This window comes from Triturus cristatus, chromosome 1_2, assembly GCF_964204655.1.
Source record: "Triturus cristatus chromosome 1_2, aTriCri1.1, whole genome shotgun sequence".
NCBI classification, from domain to species: Eukaryota; Metazoa; Chordata; class Amphibia; order Caudata; family Salamandridae; genus Triturus; species Triturus cristatus.
The window spans coordinates 1082202975-1082223872 of NC_140580.1; the positions used below are offsets into that span (position 1 = coordinate 1082202975).

The 20898-nt window shown below is 47.4% G+C and overlaps 1 protein-coding gene across 1 annotated transcript in view; it reads left to right on the forward strand.

Moving 5' to 3' along the window:
* The window catches only part of CCDC187 (coiled-coil domain containing 187), a 395322-nt gene that overhangs the window by 276066 nt on the left and 98358 nt on the right, over window positions 1-20898 (forward strand). Inside the window, exons 18-20 of the mRNA XM_085613361.1 lie at window positions 2554-2660; window positions 6270-6337; window positions 19192-19379. Of these exons, the coding sequence (XP_085469487.1) occupies window positions 2554-2660; window positions 6270-6337; window positions 19192-19379 (363 nt within the window). The remainder of the gene's footprint in view (window positions 1-2553; window positions 2661-6269; window positions 6338-19191; window positions 19380-20898) is intronic.

A 20898-nucleotide genomic window follows, 5' to 3' on the forward strand; every position in this document is an offset into this window, starting at 1 on the left:
ACAGAGCAGGGTGTCACTCATGGCAGCAAGGATAGGAAATCCCCTGTGTGCACATTGACTACCAAACCTACAATATCCATGGCACCGAATACCGAGGACAAAATAACAAACCCAACATATTGACAGGGGAGTAAGTGTAGATTTTCTATACCTAACTCCGCATATATGTAGCTACGTGACAGCTATGGATTACTATTCCTAATGCCACATCTACATACCTTTAAGATATATATATTTATATATCTTAAAGGTATATAGATAGGAATAGTGAATCCATACCTCCTCTGTACTCTTACTTATCAATATTTTGACCTTCATTATTCTGTTCTCGATATTTTTGTACCACGATAATGTGGGGGTCGATATTTATTAGTACACCCATAGTCTCACTCATGGCTGCAAGAACAGAGTCAAGTCTCACTCATGGCCGTAAAGGCAGAACCAAGTCTCACTCATGGCAGCAAGGGCTACATAAAGCTTGCCTTATGGCAGCAAACACAGAGCAAGGTGTCACTCATGATGGCAAGAATGAGAAGTCTCACTCATGGCAGCAAAGATTGAGTCAAGTCTCGCTCGTGGCAGCCAGGATGGAGTGAAGTCTCCTTCCTGGTAGCATGGATAGGAAGCTTTACTCAACAGCCTGGATAGCACAAAGTTTCACTCCTTGCAGGGGGTAGAGAGACGACTCGTTCATGGAGGTCAGACTAGCGCAAAGTATTACACATGGAAATAAGACAGAACGAATGCTCCCACCTGGCAACCAGGGTATAGTCCAGTCCCACTAACGGCATCCAGAATAAAGTGAAATCTCACTTACTGCAACTATGAAACAAAAGCTTTTCTACCCTACCAGCTATGAAAGACTGATGTCTCTCCTTGCCATTAGCCATGATAGAATGAACATCCAGTGGTGGCAGCCACATTAGAGTCAAGTATAACAACTGGGAGGTGCGTAGGATGAGGTCTCACTTATAGCATCTAGAATATAGTGCGCAGTCCTTTTTGGTAGGTGGGCTAGAAGGAGGTCTCACCTTGTTCCAGGATGGAGTGAAATATCACTCATTGGCAGCCAGGATATAGTCAGGTCTCGCTCATTGCAGCCACTATGAAGTGACATCTCACTCATGGCAGTCAAGATTTGTGGGGTCTTCTCACACCTCATTCCAGGGTAGAGTGGGGTCTCACTCTGAGCCTCTGGAACGCAGGAAAGTCTCACTTATGGCATGTTCGCTATAATGGTTTCTCACAACTCATTCTATGATTGAGTGAGGTCTCTCTAATGGCGTCCGAAATAGGATCCTGTCTCACTCATAGCAGTCATAATGGAATGGTCCAACTCAGAATCCGGGATATTGTCAGGTCTCGCTCATGGCAGCCAGGATATAGTCAGATCTCACACCTTGTTTCAGAAGTGAGTGAGGCCTTACTCATGGCATCTGGATATAGTTATGTCTCCTTCATGGCAGCCAGGATATAGTGAGGACTCTGCCACATCCAAGAAGAGCATCTCCTGGTGTTGTGGCAACTGTTTGTGCTCCAGTCTTTCTGCTGTCAAAGGAGTACAAGACAGAGTGTCACAGAACCAGGCGCACCCTGGAGTTTCTATAGTTGATCGTCTAATCCATTCCCATTGCACGACACTGAAACGGCCCACCTATCCGGGAAGGGAAATCCTGTCCATTCACCTTTGTGCGCACTGGCAGTGACTGGAGATATCTGTAAAAGAAACTGCAAGAATTGTGAGATTAGTAGGAAGAAAGGGTATACCTCTGCAGTAGATCTTCTCTTGACATTGCTCATCATGCGATTTCAAAGATTCAGTCTGGTGGCTAAACATTTGATGGAGAAACCAGGACACACAGGTTCTGCTCCTGACTTGCCCTACTTGACTTCTTTGCATGTTCCTTGGCAAATAACTTTGAGTTTCTCTTTCGAAAAACCAATATGTGCACTACAGTAGAGTTTGCAGCATTTCAGAATAAATACTGTGCCAGGCGATCTGCAAGATATAGATGTAACAGAGCGATTGCAGGTGGGTGGGGCTTGAGGTCAATGAGAGACAGTCAGGATTGGCATCAGCGCCAGGGTTTATTGGGCACTCAGCAGATGATGCCCAAGAGCCTGCAACGTTAACTGTACAACAATAGCTGTATCAGACTGTGGCCATGGCCAATGACTTGGGTAACCCCCAAACTTGCTGCAATTGTGAAGAAATGCATGACTTTAATAATTGCGCCTACCATTCTACTTAAATGGCAATACTGTTGGGCCTCAATGCCACAGCTGGCATCGAGATACAGGTAAGGCACGCATCGGCCCATTGAAAACAATGCTGAACGACTGACATTTATGGGGATGGCGGTGTCCAGCAGATATCTCTGAAAGGGTCTGATCAACTTTTTCAGAATTTTCATTACGGTTAACGGCTTATTGATTATTCTTATGGGGTATCCTGACATCTGGCATGGATCTGGCCCTCTTGGATAGGCATCCGTAGTACACAGAGTGCATAATGGTGCGTAATTGATTTTCATGTCTTTCTGCATGAATTAGGGAGTCATCTGTCCTGACAGCAGAGAAGACAAGCAGAACCTCATCCAAGCTTCATCAGCCTCCTTTGGATGGCCACAAGGAGCCCACTGGATCTGTGGACAACAAAGGTAAAGCAAAGGACCTTTTTAGAATATTTTTTGCAGAACTGGTGAGGGAGTCAGTAGAGATATGTTTAATTTGTGAATTCTCAAAATGACAAGATATGTCTGTGTTTAGACTTCTTTGGGAACCTAATTATTCCCCAATTTAAAATCTGTGTGTGTATAGCAGGGCTTTCCCTAAAAAAACTGATAACTTTGTTGCAGGTCCATTTTAGGTCTCCACCCAGGATAGCATATATGATGTCACTTGTGAAACATTTTGTTAAATTAAAGGGTCTTAGAGTCAGTCTTTGCTTACCATTGGGTGGCTTCATCACCAGTCTAATTTCCGTGCTTTTGTTCGGTTAGTGCATGCTGGTTTTATTTAATCTTTGCTGGTTTTATTTCTTCTTTGTATGTTTGTCCCTCCCGTGACGCATGGCCAAAGTGCTGCGTTTGTTTCCACTAAACGTCCTTCCGTTGTTCAACCTTTGACACCTGCCCTATTTTTTTCTCCATGAAGAAGCACTCCATAATACTGTACCTGTTTTCAGGCCGTCTGTTTCCTTCACTACCCCTCTCCTGCTTCAAACTTGCTTCACTCTGATAGAGAAAGTTTATTTTCAGACTGTGGGTTCATTATACTTTTCTCAATGTGGTTATTTTCGTTGTATGACAGACATGTGCTTCCATGTGCCGTTGCAGCTTGCTCCCACTCTGTTCGCTTCCGTCCTGCCTGCCTTTGGCTCCCCTTCTGACCGGCCCTTCATCCCTGTGGTGCTTGACCCCTCTCTCATTATCTGTCTTTGTTACTGCTTCAAACATGGTACACCATAGTTGAGAAAGTTTATTTTCGGAGTGCGCGTGTCACTTCAATATTTAAGACTTTTGTTATTTTAGTTGTATTACAGACGTGATATTCCTTTGCGTTGGTCTCTCTCCCTAATTCTGTGTTGGTTTTACCCACTTTCTCTATCCCACCCTCTGTTTGTGTGCCTTTGCCCCCCTCCGTCCCTCCGCCTGTGTTGCCTATGTCCCCTTCCTCCGCCCCTGTGACAAAAAAAAAAAAAGCTCTCTCTTGTCTTCCTGCGCTTTGCTCATGTTGTTACATTTTCATCCACTCATCTTGGTTTTTGGGTTTATTCTTCCTCCTTCCTTTCATGTCTCTATTCTTTCTATGCCACTCTTCTTCAGCCTCCTCAGTCTCATTCCCCCACTTCATGCTGATGTTTTCAGATTCCAGGTGAGTCTCTTCTGGCATGTATGCTCAAAAAGCTTATATTACATTTGTTATTTCAAAATCATAATTCATAGAATCAAGATTTGTATATTTTTTATGAATGGAAATTGTACTTTCTAAGAGATAAAAAGTTCAACTGATTAATAAAGTTATTTACAGGGCTACGTTTCTGTTAAGAGAGGGAAAAGTGAAGGAGGACGTGCTACAGCAGGTGCAGTGACTAGGAGTGGGCGATAAACTCCACTCCTCCGGTGGAGTTTTGCCCTCTCCGCATTCCGCTTGGAGCACGGAGTTCTGGTTAAACCACCACGTTGTGGAATTAATTTCTTGTGAGCTGCTCGCCAATGTCAAGTTGGCAAGTGCAAGCTAGAAAATCGAGTGCTTGACCGCCTCCTGACACAGATTCTCAACATGGGCGATCGTGGCAGGTCGCTATCACTCGCTTTCAGAAAGCTGCTGCTCGCGCTGAGAAAGCTGCCGCTCGAGTAGAAAATCTACTAGAGCGGCAGAAAGAAGCAGCACCCTCTGGTGCGCCACATGGTGCTATTCAAGCTGATTTTACAGGGCTGGACAAGCTCCTGACACTAAGAATCAGCGCGAGCAGTGTTACGTACCTGAATTTACGCTGCTCGCGGAACTCTGCGGAATCTCGCTGGGTTTTTAGGCAACTCCGTGGAATTCCATGGAGAGAAACTCCGTGAGTTCCACCCACCCTTAGCAGTGACAAAACAAACTCTTGTGAATACACACAAACTTGCAACTTTTGAGATTTTCTCAAATGTTCCTGGTCTTTCCCACCACAGGAAGCACACAAAAAACAACTCCTTCAAAAAGAAGTAGTAGGTGAGTGTTCTATAGTGAGAAAAGAAAGGATGCACCCTCAAATTTAATGAGGTTGTGGAGGAATAGGATTCTACACAGAGAAAGTATTTTTCAAGTGAAAAAGGGGTTTTACCTAAATTTTGCGAATGGACTCTTGTCAAAAGTACTTCGAGTTAGTTGGGAAGCAAGGAGCTCTACCAGGAAGGCTACAAATGTCATCCATTTCCGAGTGTAATGGACTAGCACTATATAAGAGCCTATCAACCATGATGATACATTGCAACACCCACGTACTACCCGTGGCTCACCCCCTTAATGCAAAGCATTATTTGTGTATGTTAGGGATACTCTTCTGTGCAAAAAACGTTTTGAATTGGAAAGTAAATAATTTATCAACACTTTGAACTGACTTGTGTCACTTTTCATAAATTCGGGTTGAAACAAAAGGTTGATGAATCTGCCCAGAGTTTTCTCACTGTACCCAAGGTGAAGTTTTAGCCTGCCTGAAAAGATCCATTTGGTGCACGGGTACAGCACCGCTTAAGATGATTTCCTGCTGCAGAATGCCATGCCTAGAAAGACGGGACTTTGGCCGGCAGGAAGCCTGTTGATGAGTTTCCATGTCCATGATTTATCACCCATCCCTCAGTGTTGCCTTTAACCACAAGGATCAGCAGATTAACTGCCACTGCTCATCAGCTGCACACTGGTGATCCTCCACCACTGGAAGTCTCACCCTGGGCAAGCGGCTTTTCCAGCAGCATAGAATTGCCCAGCGTGAAGAGGTCCTGCAGAGCTGGTGTACTCCGCTTTTCTTGGTATCTCCTTTTTCTCGCCACCATTTTTTATCCTTCATAACTTTGCAAAAAATGCTGCACAACCTGGGACACCTTTAGATGATGTGTTTTCCTTCCATCATCATGTTAGCTGCATCTAAACACTGCCGCACTAACTTAGGCTCTTAATAGAAGTTAGGTGGAATAGAGAGGTATTTATCATACGTGGTAAATACCACTAGATGTAGGCAGGGCAACCCGACTGGAGTTTACCTAGAGGAAAAGGCCCAGGATTTACTTTAACATGAACATTTTGGTTGGTGCTGTAAATACCAAAATCTGCATGTTATTCCCCAAAAACTTGGAATATGTGATATTTATTGCATCCGATAAGTTTTGAACGCCTTATCATGAAGGATTTTTATCGAATGTAGATTTGCAATCCATTTGTGTGTGTGTGTGTTGTGGAGGAACATTTGTGATAAATTAAATTAAGTAACCAAAAAATCCACAACCTTGAAAAAACTCAAGAAAAACATTTTTGGGGGACAAGAGTAAATTCTAGAGCAGAGGAATGGTCCAAGTGTGATCTTGCAAAGGTTTGTGAGGTGAGAATTTGGTTTGGGAAGGTTTCACCACGAAATAAAAGGACAAATTATGACAAACATATTATTTCTCATAATGCTGTGTGTGTTTTTAACTACTTCATGCTCTCCGTGTATATGGTGGCGCTCTGTATTATGGGATATCAGAGACTAATCACTTCTTACCTTTCCTCCTCTTCTGCTCATGATCCAGGAAGTGAAATCTTAGTGGCTGAAGAATCGGGAGACAGCAGCGAACCCGCCACAGATACCAGCAGCAAGGTACAGTTGTGCTGTTTAAAGTGCAAATATATCCTTGTGTTATGTTATGTCACCTTACCTGTAAAAACATGAAATACCTATCCGAGATCTGGTGCAGCTCATAAAAATGTATCTGAGCCAGACGTTCTGTTGACATGTTGGCCGTGTATAACTTCCTTTATTAAACACTGACTATACCATCAATAGTCCAAAAGTTTATCTTGGAATGTTGTTGGTGATCAAGGAACATTTTGACTTGTTTCAATATGTGTTTCTGTTAATCTGAATTTCTCCTTGGAGGGGCGGGGGGACAGAAGGGGAAGGAGGCTGATGTTTACAGTGTTTCAGCCTCTTCTATGCGGATGTTTCTTGAACATCCAAACTAGGGCGGGAAATGACACAAATCGACCGTGTATCTACGTTTCAAGATTTCAATCAATCCGTGTTCCATTTACAACCATCTACCAGTATGGCCTTCGCTTGGAAACCCAGATTGGGAAATCAAAAAACGTGCTTTTAAAGTTTCTTGGCACTGCATAAATCATTTAATAATTGAGATGGGAACCATCCATCCCCAACATAAGACCACAAATAAAACATTTTGTAGAGTAATAGTAGGGACCCAACATATTACATATGTGTTAAAAATCAGTGTTATTTAAGGAAAGGGATAAGCGTTAGGTAGCTTTGATACTTCATTACCCTGGTGCAGCACTAACAGTAATAAGATAAAAGACCCCACACCAGGGAAACAAGTGTGCAAGTCACAGGCTTCAGTAAGAGCAATTGCAACACTAACCGGTATTGAAAAGGACACGTACCCTGTCTTCGTTGGGTATTTCCGGCCATAGCGGAGTTTGCGTTGCTATATGTGTTAGTGCTCGACCCCTCCCAATAACATCCCCAGTGGAGTGACTTACCTACTTATCTATACAAGGTAACCTCCCACCAGTGATGCCAAATTAGGATCAGACAGGCATCTTTATGAATTACATTTCACTGCTAAAACCATAGGTACATGGAGCTCACTTCCTTGAACATTATTGTGGGAACCTGAGTGACAATAATATATAACCTGTTTCCCCACTAAGGTTGCATCTTTTTAAATTCTACGGAACAATAAGTTGAAAGTTAAAGGAAGCAAAACTATTAAAAAAGACAATAAAGCTTACAGTGCAAGACATATAAACACAAATATAAAAGTACATACTGCCTTAAACATAGTATTACAAAACAAAACAAAACTCAAGCTTTGAAAAAGCTACAGTGGAGAGAAACATGTTGGCTGATCAGAAACATAAAATCACTTTGATATTGAGCTTTTGAGAAGAAATAAAAATGCCTGACTTGTATATAAGAGGCCGAATTTTGAAAAGTGTGCATTTTGCGGTACATGGGATGATAAAAGGCAGAAAGTGCCTAAGAGAGAAGAATTCTTGGGCCAGGGTGACAAAGACCCTGCAGTTCGTTGTGCTCCCCATTGCCTCCATAATGCAGGAAATTGCAAAAGCTGCCTGAGTGTCTGTATTTTTTTTTCTTTGAATTTGTTTATTGGGTTTTTACATTTCTCATTGCTTCATGACTTCGTACATCATTTCAAAGTATTAAAACACAATTACAAATGGGCGTGAAGTACTTGCGATCATCAACATATATTTTACTATTTCACAATGTTATCACTATTTAGTCCATGGTGAAAGATTGTTAGGGAATAGTCTTCTCGTTGTTCTGAGCTTGTCAGCGACACTGTCTCATGTTCGGGAAGTATTTGTCGCCGATGGGCGCGTTTGAATTTTTCGCTGATGTGTAGACTTCCCGAAGTTAACATGCCTGTTCTTGTCTAAATATGTTCCCAACAAACTGACGGCGGAGTTATGTCTGCCAACGCAAACTTTCAACAATTAGGGTAAACTGTGGGGAAAAGAAGGGGGAGCCATCGAACATAAAATCAATAGGATCGATATTGTCGATGGTATCGTTTCTTTTGTGAGGTGTGGAGGTATGGAAGTACATATATGAAGGGAGGGTTGAGGGTGTGAGCCTCATTCACAGGGTGCTCCAGTACAGCCTACAGGGGGATTCCTGGCGTGTCGTCTACCCAAGGTTGGCTCTGGATTGGGGGGGTTCTCTTGCGGTGTTGCTGCATTGGAGCTAGCCGGGGATACCGGCGGGGCCCGAGTGTCTGTATTTAAGTCAAGGTTCTGCCTAAAAGAAGTGTTCTGCCCCTGTGAAATATGGACCCATCCTTTATGAGGTGGCCAGGAATGCCACGAAAGCAATCTTTGCGTGTCAGCATTTTGAGCACTCAGGATCCACATCCTTGTCCCTAAACCTTCATGGGCATCATATGGGACCATGTCATGGTACATTTGGTAAATTACCAGTGCCATAGCCATAGGTAGAGCTAGCTGCTTGCCATCAATACCAATCCAGTGGGACATATTGTGAGGAATGACCTGACCAGTTGTAGGAACTCCTCAAAATGACTCTACGGTCCAGCTCTGTGATGCTGGAAGGATTTGAAGGGCGAAGGGCGACGAAGTGATGAAGGGGGGTACAGTTCTCTATAGTCCGGTAAGAGCACATTTGCTGCCAAAATAGACCCTAGGACGTGCATTTAATGTGGTATGGTGGGAGTCATTTGTTTCCTCTTTTTTGTTTGAATTGAAAACGAAGTAAAAACAATTATATATAAAAGAAATGAATGGCTCATGATACACACTGTGAAGGCGGTGAAAGGGAGGGTTCTCTGTTGCTAAGGTTAACTGTGCTGAAAAAACACAGAGCAGCCTCTAGGCACAGATACCTCAAATCAAGCGAAAGGGTACACAGTACTCAGAACTAGGTATCTTGCAGTGCCTAGTTTTCTCTATTAAGATCAACCTCCCCTCAGAATAAGGCCTATAAATCCTGCTAGGACCATACTTGAATACAAGGGAGTGGCCAGAAAATTTAAATACCCCCAACTTCGGGGGGGCGTGGCTTGGCTGCCGAGCGGAATGGCTGCCTGAAACCGCAGCTCCGCCGATCGAGCACAGAAATCCTTCAATTATTAGCTGAACTGGGGTGCGAGCTCGGTCCTCCCCGCCCGAGACGGTAGTCCTGGGTGTCCGCCCTGTGCTCTGGCTTTTCTGACCCCGTCGGCGGCTCGTGGACAGAGAGCGGCCCGCGGGCGGCGCGGAGACGTGGCGGCCTACACCATTCGCTAGAGCCGGGGCCTTGCGTGTGGAGTGCCCGAAACCTGTCCGAGGGGCGAGGCAGAGGCTGTTCGCTCGCCCAAGGAAACGCGCGCCCCGGCGAAGGTCTCACCCCCTACGGCTGTCGGAGTGAAGCTGAGGAAGCGGCGGCTGGTGTGGAAGACCGCCGAACGTCCGCCCCTGGATTGCATGACGGCGCACGGCGACGGGCCCGATCGGCTGATCGCAGTGGCGGCCATTTTGCCTGAAGCAGAAGTCCCATGGTCGAAGGTTCCAGGGCGACGATCGGAGAGACGAGGTCGGCCGCCGTACATGCCCCGACAATACTGTGGTGAGGTTGGAGCGTTGACCTGGGATGTGGACAGTGCACGGCTGTACTAGGGTTGTCCTGCTCCGGCGGCCTGCGCTGTGACTCTCCCCGCCTGCTCCGCTTAGGGTGCGCGCCCCGCTATTGGAGGCCCAGCCCTTCAGCCTACCTACTGGGACTAACCGCCCTGCTGCCCTCGGTGAGACGCTGATGGTCGGCGGCTGGCGGCGACTGGTCGCGGCCGCCAAAGCATACTCGCGGCGCCGGGTGGCGGCTGGTGAGTGGCCATGGGCAAACCGGACACGCGGCAGCCGAAAATCACTTTCGACAAGTCCAAGCAGAAGCCGCCGGACCCAGACCCAGACCTCCGTGAGGCCGAATCTTCTCGAGCGGACCGGAGTGGTGCTCAGGAGGCGGACATTAAGGCCATGTTTCAGGAACTGAAAACAAGCTTACATGGCATTGATGGCAAAATGGATGCGCTGGCTGCCCGCATGGACGGTATCACGTCCCGCATGGACAAACAAGAGGGGAGAGTGGAATCGCTCGAAACACGTGTGGCCGACACGGAGGAAAATCAGACCGGCCTTGCCGGCCAACTGCGGGGCATGGAGAAGATTCTGACACTCATTCAGCAGAAAAATGAGGATTTGGAGGCGCGCTCGCGGCGCAACAACGTCCGCATTACAGGTGTGGCGGAAACGACGGACATAACCAGCATGGAGCTCTTTGTCGAACAAATGTGTAAGGATCTGTTTGGGTCGGGATTGTCTCCGATGTTCCTGGTCGAGAGGGCTCACAGATCACTGGGGCCCAGGCCTAAACCCGGTGCACCGCCCCGGCCTATTATTGCACGAATCTTGAATTATAGGGACCGGGACGTGATCTTACGAATGGCAAGGGACATACCAGACTTGCAATACAGGGGCAACCACATTGCACTATATCCGGACTATACGATGCAGGTTCAAGCCGCTCGAAGGGAATTTTTGCCGGCGAAGAAACTTTTTCAACAGGCGGGCACCAAATACTCCCTCATCTACCCTGCTAAACTCCGGGTCCAAGGTCCCGGTAAGCCGTCCTTCTTTGTTGACGCGAAGGCGGCTATGAAATATGCCAAACAACTGTTAAAGGACCAAAAGGCTCAGACACCTGCAGTTGACCCGGACCAGCGGGACAGGCTAAGTGACGTTGAATGACTACTCCTGTATACTTCTTGCTAAATCGCTGGGTGTCGCCTGTCTACGCTGTGCTGGGCCATAGTGAGAATGTTTAATTCCCTGGAGTTCCAATTTCAGATGCTATGAGGGAGCTGAGCAGGGCTGCGGGATTGGGGGGGGATGGTCCTTGAGCTGGTACACTAGTCTCGCGCTCGATCGCCCTGTCACAAGTACAGGGCCTGTGGGTGGCCAACCTGCGTACCTCAAGGGATGATTCCCATTCACTGTTCACATTTAGAGACTGTAGTTACAGTTGTTGTAGTTGGGAGGGGGTCCAGGGAGTTCATTGCACAACCTGATTGGGGGGTTGGAGCGGGAGGGTTAGGGGTTTGGCTGGGGTTGGGGGTTTTTGTTGTGTTTTATTTAAGTTTCAGAGCCGGGTCGGAGGAGGCGAAAACTGCTATTGAATCGCACGTTGTGCACAGCGCGCTGTCATGTCGACAGTCACCTAGCAAGAGGTGTTCTGGCATTTACCGGGCAGGCTGCCCAGTTGGCCGGGTGGGATGTGTGTTGTCTGACAGGGACGGGCTGCAGGAATCGATGCAACGAGGAACGGGTCCGTGGCCTGCTCGAGTTCTATTTCCCTGCTTGGTGCCTGGTGGAGGTTCCCTGCCCTGTCGGCGGGCGTACAGATTGCTGTGGCATTGCCGCCCTCATATATTGGGACCCGCTGGATTGGAAATGCTTGCTTCGAGATTTGGCGTGACTTGGCCGGGTGACTGGGGGGTAGGTGTATGCTTGAGGCTTGCCCGAACTCTGTTAACACGTAAGGTGCTGTGAATAGCATAAAGTGTATTACCTGGAATGTACGGGGCATGAATGATAGGCGGAAAGTGAGACTGATACAGGCCTTTCTGATTAGGAAAGGTGCGGACATTTGCCTTCTGCAGGAGACGCACCTGACGGACAATGCTGCGCAGCTGCTCAGACACAACCGATGGGGTGAGGTAGTTCACGCTCACTACTCTAACTACTCTAGAGGGGTGGCGATACTTATCAGAAAAGGGCTTCACTGGAGGACGCATGAGGAAATCAGGGACGTGGGGGGCAGGTTTGTTCTGTTGGTAGGTTCGCTGTGCGGCGCGAGAGTGATTCTGGTGAATGTGTATGGCCCGAATGACGATAATCCAGATTTCTACGAGGGATTGTGGCATAAGGTGCGGAACTGTGGACCTGCTGCGATACTGTGGGGAGGAGACTATAATGTGGTACTGTCAGATACTACAGATAGGCAGGGCACCACTCGGGAACATCACCCTAGGGCGTCGGAGGCGCTTGGCCATATTATGCAAGAGGCAGGGCTGGTGGACTCCTGGATGACACTGCACCCTGAGGCCCGCGCCGGTACGTGTATCACAGCTCATCGTGCGGCCTGGTCCAGATTGGATTTCTGGCTGCTGTCCAGAGATCTGCACTCATCGGTGTTAGAGGTGACTCACTTGCCGCGGTCACTTTCTGATCATGCCCCGGTTTGCTTAACGATATCCACCCCGCCGCAGTACATTCAGCCGTTTAGTTGGAGGTTCCCGTCCCGGGCTCTGCGCGACCAGGTCTTCCAGCACTCTTTGCGGGAAAAACTGGAGGAATACTTCGCACTAAACGAGGGCTCAGTAGATTCACCTGGCGTGCTCTGGGAGGCCTGTAAAGCTGTGACAAGAGGTCACTGCATGGCGCTAAAAACTGGGGTTCTGCGCTCCATTAGAGCTACTCTCGGCAGGTTGGAATCTGAACTGGCTCAGCTTGAAGCTGCGATGGTGGCAGCCCCGTCTGGTGGTGCGAGTGCAGACTTCAGGACGAAACTGACCGAGTATCAAGAGGAGGCTGAGAGGGAGGTCAGGTTCTTGTCCAAAGATTCTCAGGCCAGACGTTACGGAGAGGGTGATAGAGCTGGCCGAACACTAGCAAATCTGCTGCGCCCGCCACGCGGGTCGGAGCATATTCTTGAGCTACAGGAGTCGGGGGGTGCAGTGATTCGAGATCCTCCGGCTATACTGGCGGTGATGACAGACTGCTATAAGGACTTGTACACCTCTAAGGTGTCCCCTGACGACACTATTATTAGTGATTACCTGGACACCATAGCTCTTGCGTGGTTCAGTAATAGTGCCCGACAATATATGGACCTCCCCTTCACGCAGGAGGACATTCGAGCGGTTATAGCCGCTATGCCGCTCAGCAAGGCACCAGGCCCCGACGGGCTGACGGCAGCCTTCTACAAGGAATACGCAGACCTACTGGTCCCTCGATTGCATAATGTTTTTGAGGAAGCGATGGAGGTTGGCATCCTCCCTGCCTCGATGCGAGAGGCCCTCATCATTGCGTTGCTTAAACCTGGCAAGAATCCTGTTACCCCGGACTCATATCGCCCACTCTCGCTAATTAATCTTGACGCCAAAATCTACGCGAAACTACTCGCTGACCGCCTGAAACTTATGCTGCCTCAGATAGCGTTGTCCGATCAGTCGGGCTTTGTGATGGGGCGGTCCACTTCCCACAATCTTAGAGTGCTGTTTGGGCTCCTGCATTATTTGGATCCCAAGGTACAAGCCGCGGCCGCATTGCTTGACGCCACTAAGGCGTTCGACTCACTAGAGTGGAAATTCCTACGGGCGTTATTCACTCGCATGGGTTTCAGCCCCTCCTTTGCCAGGCGTATTGGAATACTCTATAATCACCCGACGGCTAGGGTACGGGTTAATGGTCAGACGTCTTCCCCGATCCCCATAACAAGAGGCACTCGGCAGGGCTGCCCCTTGTCGCCATTGCTGTTCGCTATTGCGACGGAGCCGCTGGCGGCTCGTTTGCGCCAACACCACACTCATCGCAGTATCGGCTTCACGTCGCGTGGCCTGCTGATCTCTATGTACGCCGACGACATAACCATATATATGATGAATCCATCGGAAAACTTCGACCCCCTGATGCGTGAGGTGACAAGGTATAGCGGCCTCACGGGTATCGATATCAACTGGTCGAAGTCGGCGATGTTCCCGCTGACGGACGGTACGAGTCAATGCCACACGGAATTCCCGATTGACTGGGTCACTGATGAGATTAAATACCTGGGCATACGGTTTAGCCGATCGATACAGGACATATGGCTGGCCAATTTTGGGGTGGCCGTGGAATGGCTGGAGTGCAAAGTGAAGCGCTGGAAAGCGCTGCCGCTATCTCTGATGGGCCGCATAGCAATTGCTAAAATGGTGGTCGTTCCTAAGTTTCTTTACTTATTCGTAAACATCCCCGTGCCACTCACTAAGTCGTTCTTTCGCCGGCTCCGCTCCGCCTTGATTGAACTGGTCTGGGCGGGTAAGCAGCCCAGAGTGGCCTGGAACCTCCTCACACTTCCCTTCCGTCAGGGGGGACTCGCGGCCCCGGACATGGAGCTATATGCGTACTGTGCTCAGGCCCAATATCTGCACTACTGGCAGCACCCGATCCCTTACCAGCCGCACGTGGCTATCGAGATGGATGTTGCGGCCCCCTGCCCCCTTCGTGCAGCGGCATATCAGAGATACAGACGCTCCAGAGACGACATTGACACTGTTGAGATGGTACGCTGGGCCTGGTCAAGCATTGCCAAACGTGCAGGCGTAGATGACTTATATGCGCCGAGTATGCCCCTCGCGGATAATCCACTATTGGGGCCATTGACGGACGCGGCAGTGGTGCGGCGGGCGCAGGCCTGCGGACTGAAGGTGGCGGGAGACTTGTACCCGGACGATACCTTCCTCACAGTGCGGGACATGGCGGCAGCGCCGGAACCGACGGCCTCGGAGCTTCTTCTCTACTATCAACTGCGGTCTGCCTGCAAGGGCAGGTACCCTATGTTTCCAGAGGCTCCGCCGACGATTGCGGCCTTGGAGGACGTACTCTCGAACTCCTCCGCGCGCAAACTGATCACACGGATCTATAGAGCTACTCAAAGCACTGCTCCGGTTGCGTACACTGACTCTAGATCCGCGTGGGAACTTGAAGCGGGTATATCTATTACCGAGAAGCAGTGGGAGTACTGTTGCTCCCAACTTGAAAACCTATCCCCTAATTATAGGCTGCGGTTGGTACACTTCAACTATCTGCACCGGACCTACCGGACGCCCATTCAATTGTGTAGGATGGGTCTGCGGTCTGATGCGTGCTGTTGGAGATGCGGTGCGCAGGATGCCGCGTTCTATCACCTTGTATGGGTGTGTGGCCCCATACGCGACTTCTGGATTGCAGTCTTCAATGCCGTGGGGCAGATTGTGGGGATGGTACTGGGGCCGGACCCACTTGTGGCCCTATTGGGATTCGTTAGAAATGTGCCTAAGACCTCACGTAGGCTTGTGGCCATCTTATTATTACTTGCTAAGCGTCAGGTAGCGCTACACTGGAAGAAGACAATGCCGCCAAACGTGAAGGCCTGGATAAGATCGGCGGTGTACTGTAGGGAGCAGCTGACCTCATACTGGGACCAGCTGCCGCAGCGCTCGCGGCCTGTAGATATCTGGCAGCCACTGGTAGACTGGTTGGCTAGTACGACAGCGTTGGAAGATGACCAAGCGGGCTGATCGTGGCTTAAATGACGTGGCGAGGTTGGAGTTCGACTGTGGGGTGCTGTAAGTGGTGATCCGCCTGGCATAAGTGATCTGGGATATGGGGTTTGTTCTCTGAGGGGGTTTGTCTGTCGCTTGCTCTGTCTGGGCGGGCTGTGGGCGCAGCGTGAAGATGATTATGTCATTTCGATCATTTACTGTTTGCTTCCCTTCGACTCGGGCTCTTTATTAGTTCTGTTTTGTTTGTTCCATTGTAAAATGCTGTATTGCCGTTTGAAAGTACGACCTCATATGCTTGGGCGGAGTTCCGCCTCGTATACTAGCTGCCTGCCTCCGGGTTGTTGGCTGAATAGCGGTGTACTCTTCGATGGAACAATAAAGGTTTTTGAAAAAAAAAAAAAAAAAAAAAAAAAAAAATACCCCCAACTTCGAACCAAAGCTCCAATGCCACCAAGCAAAGGAATCAAGTCATCATGACCCACCCCAGAAGAGCTCGCTTGTCTCTTCCATTCAAGCTTCTATCCATTCTTCCTTCATCCACCTGCTGATATCCACCGTTTCACCTTTACATTCTGTCATTCATTCATTCTTTCATCCATCATTTGGTCTTTCACCATTCCCTCCATCTTCCCACCCATATTCAAACGTATCCATCCATCTCTAAACCCATCCATCCTTTTATACATCTATCCATCTCTCCGTACACCTTTTCACTCATCCATCCATCCTTCAGTCATTCATCTATTTATCCTTTCGCTCAACCATCCGTCCTTTCACTCCATCCATCCATAAATACTTTCATTACATCTGTCTATCCTCCCTTTCACTCATCAATCCATTCAGCCTTTCACTCAGCCATCGTCCTTTCACTCATCCATCCACCCTTCTACCCATCCATCCTTCTATCCATCCACTCATCCGTCCATCTATTTACCCGTTCACGCATCTGTCCATCCTTTCACTCATCCATCCATCCATCCTTTCACTCACTCATCCATCCATTCTTTCACTCACCCATCCATCCATTCACCTTCCCGTTCACTCATCACTGCATACTTTCACTCATCCATACACACTTTCATCCATCTATCCACCCTCCCTTTCACTCATCCATCCATTCTTCCATTCATACATCCTTTCACTCATCCGTCCATCCTTTCCCTCATCTATCCATTCACCCTTTCACTGCAACCATCATTTCACTCCATCCATCCATACTTTCACTCAATCATCCACCCTTACATTCAACCTTTCACTCATTCATTCATTCCATCAATCCATACACCTTTTCACTCACCTACTCATCCATCCTTTCACTCACTCACCCACCCTTTCACGGTATCGAAGAGCCTTTGTCTGCCGAGCTGCATACAGAAGAGCTCTATCAAGGACCCCACCAGCACTGTAGCTGCTAAAGCGGGGGGAGGGGGGCACGACGACCCAGCTTGAACAGTGCATGCTCAGAAATGGAATCAGACGGCGTTACCAAATGACTGTATCCTGAAAAAATCACACATTAATTCAACCCAGCTTTGCAAATTTAAGTCCAGAGCAAGCGAGGTCTGTGCTTCTTACACCTTAAATTAGATAGGGCCGGGTGATTGAGCTGGAGAAGTGTAGTTGTGTGGTCAGGACCCTAAATGTTACCCTGAGGTAGCCTTACACACATGAAGTTCATGTGAGGCAACATTCCTTGCATAGACGTTTATTCACAACATTTCTGAAGATCACCACCTTATCACCAGGCAAATAGAAGTGCCCAGCTGCAAAATACATTTTTGCATCTGCTAGTATTACTCTCATGTCTTTCAGAAACTAAATAAAGAAAGTTATACATCCTTAACAACTAGAGACAGTGTACTCCATGGAATGATCATACATTTCTTTACAGTAGCATGTCACAATATTAACCTGTAGAAATATTGTTTACACAATATCATGCAACTCTGTATTGTAAAAAATTATTCTCATATAAAGAAGTACACATTTTCTGTTCTAACTTTACTTCTGCTTATATTGACGATATAGTGGTGGTCAATATTGCGATGTCGATATTATAATAGTTTGATTTTAAGACATCAGTATCGTGACTTCCCACCTTTCTTTACTCACTCATCTCCTTCACTCATACATTTACTCACTCACAGGTTATCTCTATAGCAGGAAACAAAAATCATAAAGATAATATACAATTATGCTAGAAATAGACAGCATCCCTTAGAAAAAATCTCTGGCTCACCCCCAACGTCAAGGGTTTTTATTAGGGGTGGGCGGAATTTGCGAAATTCACTTTCGCAAATTATCACGAAAATGTTAAAAATCTCCGCAAACACGCTGAAATATCGCGAAGATGCGGAAGTTTTTTTCCAGCCCGTTCGCGGTATGTTGTGCCTGGTCGCGGCTCGCCAACTTACCCATGCGGTTGCTTGCGGGCGCGGCCATCTTGTTTTCACTTGTCTCGCGGTGCATGATCGCGAGAAGAAAGACGTGATCGCGCGACGAATGATGTTACTGCGGGTGCGAACTGTCGCGAGACAGCGCAAATGGCTACCAACAATCCAACATCTCGTGGAGAACGTGACCGGATCGGGAAAACTTGTCGGCGAACGCGGGGATTCAGGTAAGGCGATCGCGCGCACGCAAGAATGTATTATTTTACAGCGCGAGCAAGCAAAAGATTTCCGGTAAAATGAGGATTGCGGAGATTTTGACATTTTCGCGCTCTCCGCGGAATGCGAAAATGTTAAATTATCGCAATTTCTGCGAGCGGAACGGATTTTTAGCCCAGGCCTAGTTTTTATACATTATTTTCGCACATGAAATGAGTAAAACTGCAGAACCATTGTAGTATGATCGAATGTGTTACATCCATAGCAAATCAGAGCATAATGCTATACCGCATGTTATTGCCCTAGCATCTAAGCACTATCTCACTATGTGAATTAATATTCTGCCTACTCTATGCTAATGCCATTCGGAGACTGTGGGGCAAGCTGGATACATGAACAACAGTAAGCTATTAAGAATGAATAGGGTACAGAGAGTCAACTAAGAGACAGACCTTGGAAACAGATACCGTTTTGTTACTGAGCCGGGTGAAGATTAATGGACGACAGTGTGAACAATGACACTTGAAACAAACAAATATGATTCTGCTTGACGGCATGCTGCATAAATACCAAACAGTGAAATGTGCTGGTGGAAGAGAAGGGTGACAGCCATTTTGTAAAAGATGGCTGCTAGGCCCCCTAATTGATGTCTCGTTAAAAAGGGTCAGGAAAACACACCTCTATATATCATAAAAAACTTGTTTAAAATACAACAGTTCTATATTAGTGTGTACGTGTGTCATCGTTTGGAAAACCACATTTTGCACATTTAAAATTTTGCATAAAACAGGAACACACAAAAATCCTCCAAAATCTGTACATATCCATAGCGTACGGTATCTTCCATTCTGTTTTATCTGTAAGATCATTATATGTGAGCCGAACCAACATTTCTTGAACTTCATTCTATATGACAGTGATGAGGCTTCAAAGTTGGCTACAACAGCAAGCTTTGATACAAACTTGGTTGCCAGTGTGTTGATCTTGGCCCTGTGCTTCCCTGTTAGTGGAGTGACATCTGCCAGTACTACGGAGGTCCACACATGTTCAGCTGGTTCACACTAGAGATGGCCCAGCAGTACCTGAGGGACGAAGAGCTGAGGGCGCGACACCAGACCGCCCTTCTGCGCCTCCGGGAAGAAGCCCTCAAGGAGAAGACCCTGGCAGAGTTGGCCTGGTTGGAGCACCAGAAAACGTGAGTCTCTGTAACTGACACAACATGGAGCTTTGAGGACAAGCAGTGCTCATGCAATGTGTGGTGAGTTCATTGGGGCTTAACATCATTGTGCATCATTGGTGCTGGCTCCATCCAGATGAGCGGGTGCTGCCTTACTGGGGAGATTGGCTGGGTAAGGAGCGAGAGGTGGTATTTTTCAGATCCAAGGGGATTTACTTGGGGCTTTCTGTTTGGGTCTAAACCGCTTGCTTCCTCTCCTGTTCAAAGTATTGCTTCTTCTACTGTTAAATGCTTGCCAGATGGGACAACTATACATCTGAAATATCCCATTGACCTCTGTTTTACATTAGACGAGGTCAATTGTGCAATAAAGGCAAGCAAGGGGGGAAAGCAACCGGTCCAGACGGCATCCCTATAGATCTTTTAAAATCAGATCAACTATTATGGGGTCCCTTATTAACACAAGTTTTAGCAGCCTGTTGCTCCACGGAATTCATAGGGACTTGGTCGGAATCAATATTGGTCCCAATATTTAAAAAAGGCGATCGTCACAATCCTGCCTGTTACCGACCAATATCGTTGTTAGACTCCTTGGTGAAGGCGGCGGGGTGTATAGTGCTGGATCGACTCCAGGACTGGGCAGAAGAAAATAATTTAATATCTGAATTACAGTTCGGATTTCAAGAGGGTTTTAGAACGCTTGAGCAAGGATTAAACCTTAATATTTTAATGGGGAAGTACACAAGGGCCAAACAGGGAAAATTATTCCTGATCTTCGTAGACCTTACCGCAGCCTTTGACAGTGTTATCCATGCTAAATTATGGAACATACTAGCTGAAATGGGAGTGGAAGCCCCATTGTTACACTTTTTGAGACAACTTTACTGTTAACCAAAAGCTAGGGTCGCTACAGGGCTAAGGGTGAATGTACAGAGTCGTTCAGTGTGGAGAGGGGGGTTAGACAGGGCTCTGTCCTGGCTCCGCTCTTATTTACCCTTTATACCAATGGTCTGGGCCAAGCCTTGGTTGAGCAGTGCCAGGACCTGCCTCAAATAATTAAACGGCCTATACCTGCCCTTTTATACGCTGACGACACAGTTCTGATGGCCCGTACGCAACTAGGGCTCCAAAGGGTGTGGACAAAAATATAATGTATTCATGGAAAATTTGGGCTGTAAAGTTAATATTTCAAAAACCTTCATTATGAATTGTGGGAAAGGCAGCTCACAATGCAGGAACATATTTATTAACAATAAAAAGGTAGAGTCGACCAAGACGTTCCCCTATTTGGGCATTTTATTTGACCACAGTGGGATGTGGTCGAATGCAGGTAAAGCTAAGAAGTTATTATTTATGAAGACCACAGCTGCACTGGCAAATTTTGCTAAGAAATTGGGCAGAAGACCCCCGGAGGAGCTCCTGCACATTTATAAAGCCAAATGCGTCACTTTAGCTGTGTACGGTGCAGGCATGTGGGGATATTGTGACCCTAAGCCCATACAGTTGGTCGAGAACGCCTTTTTAAAGTTTGTTCTGG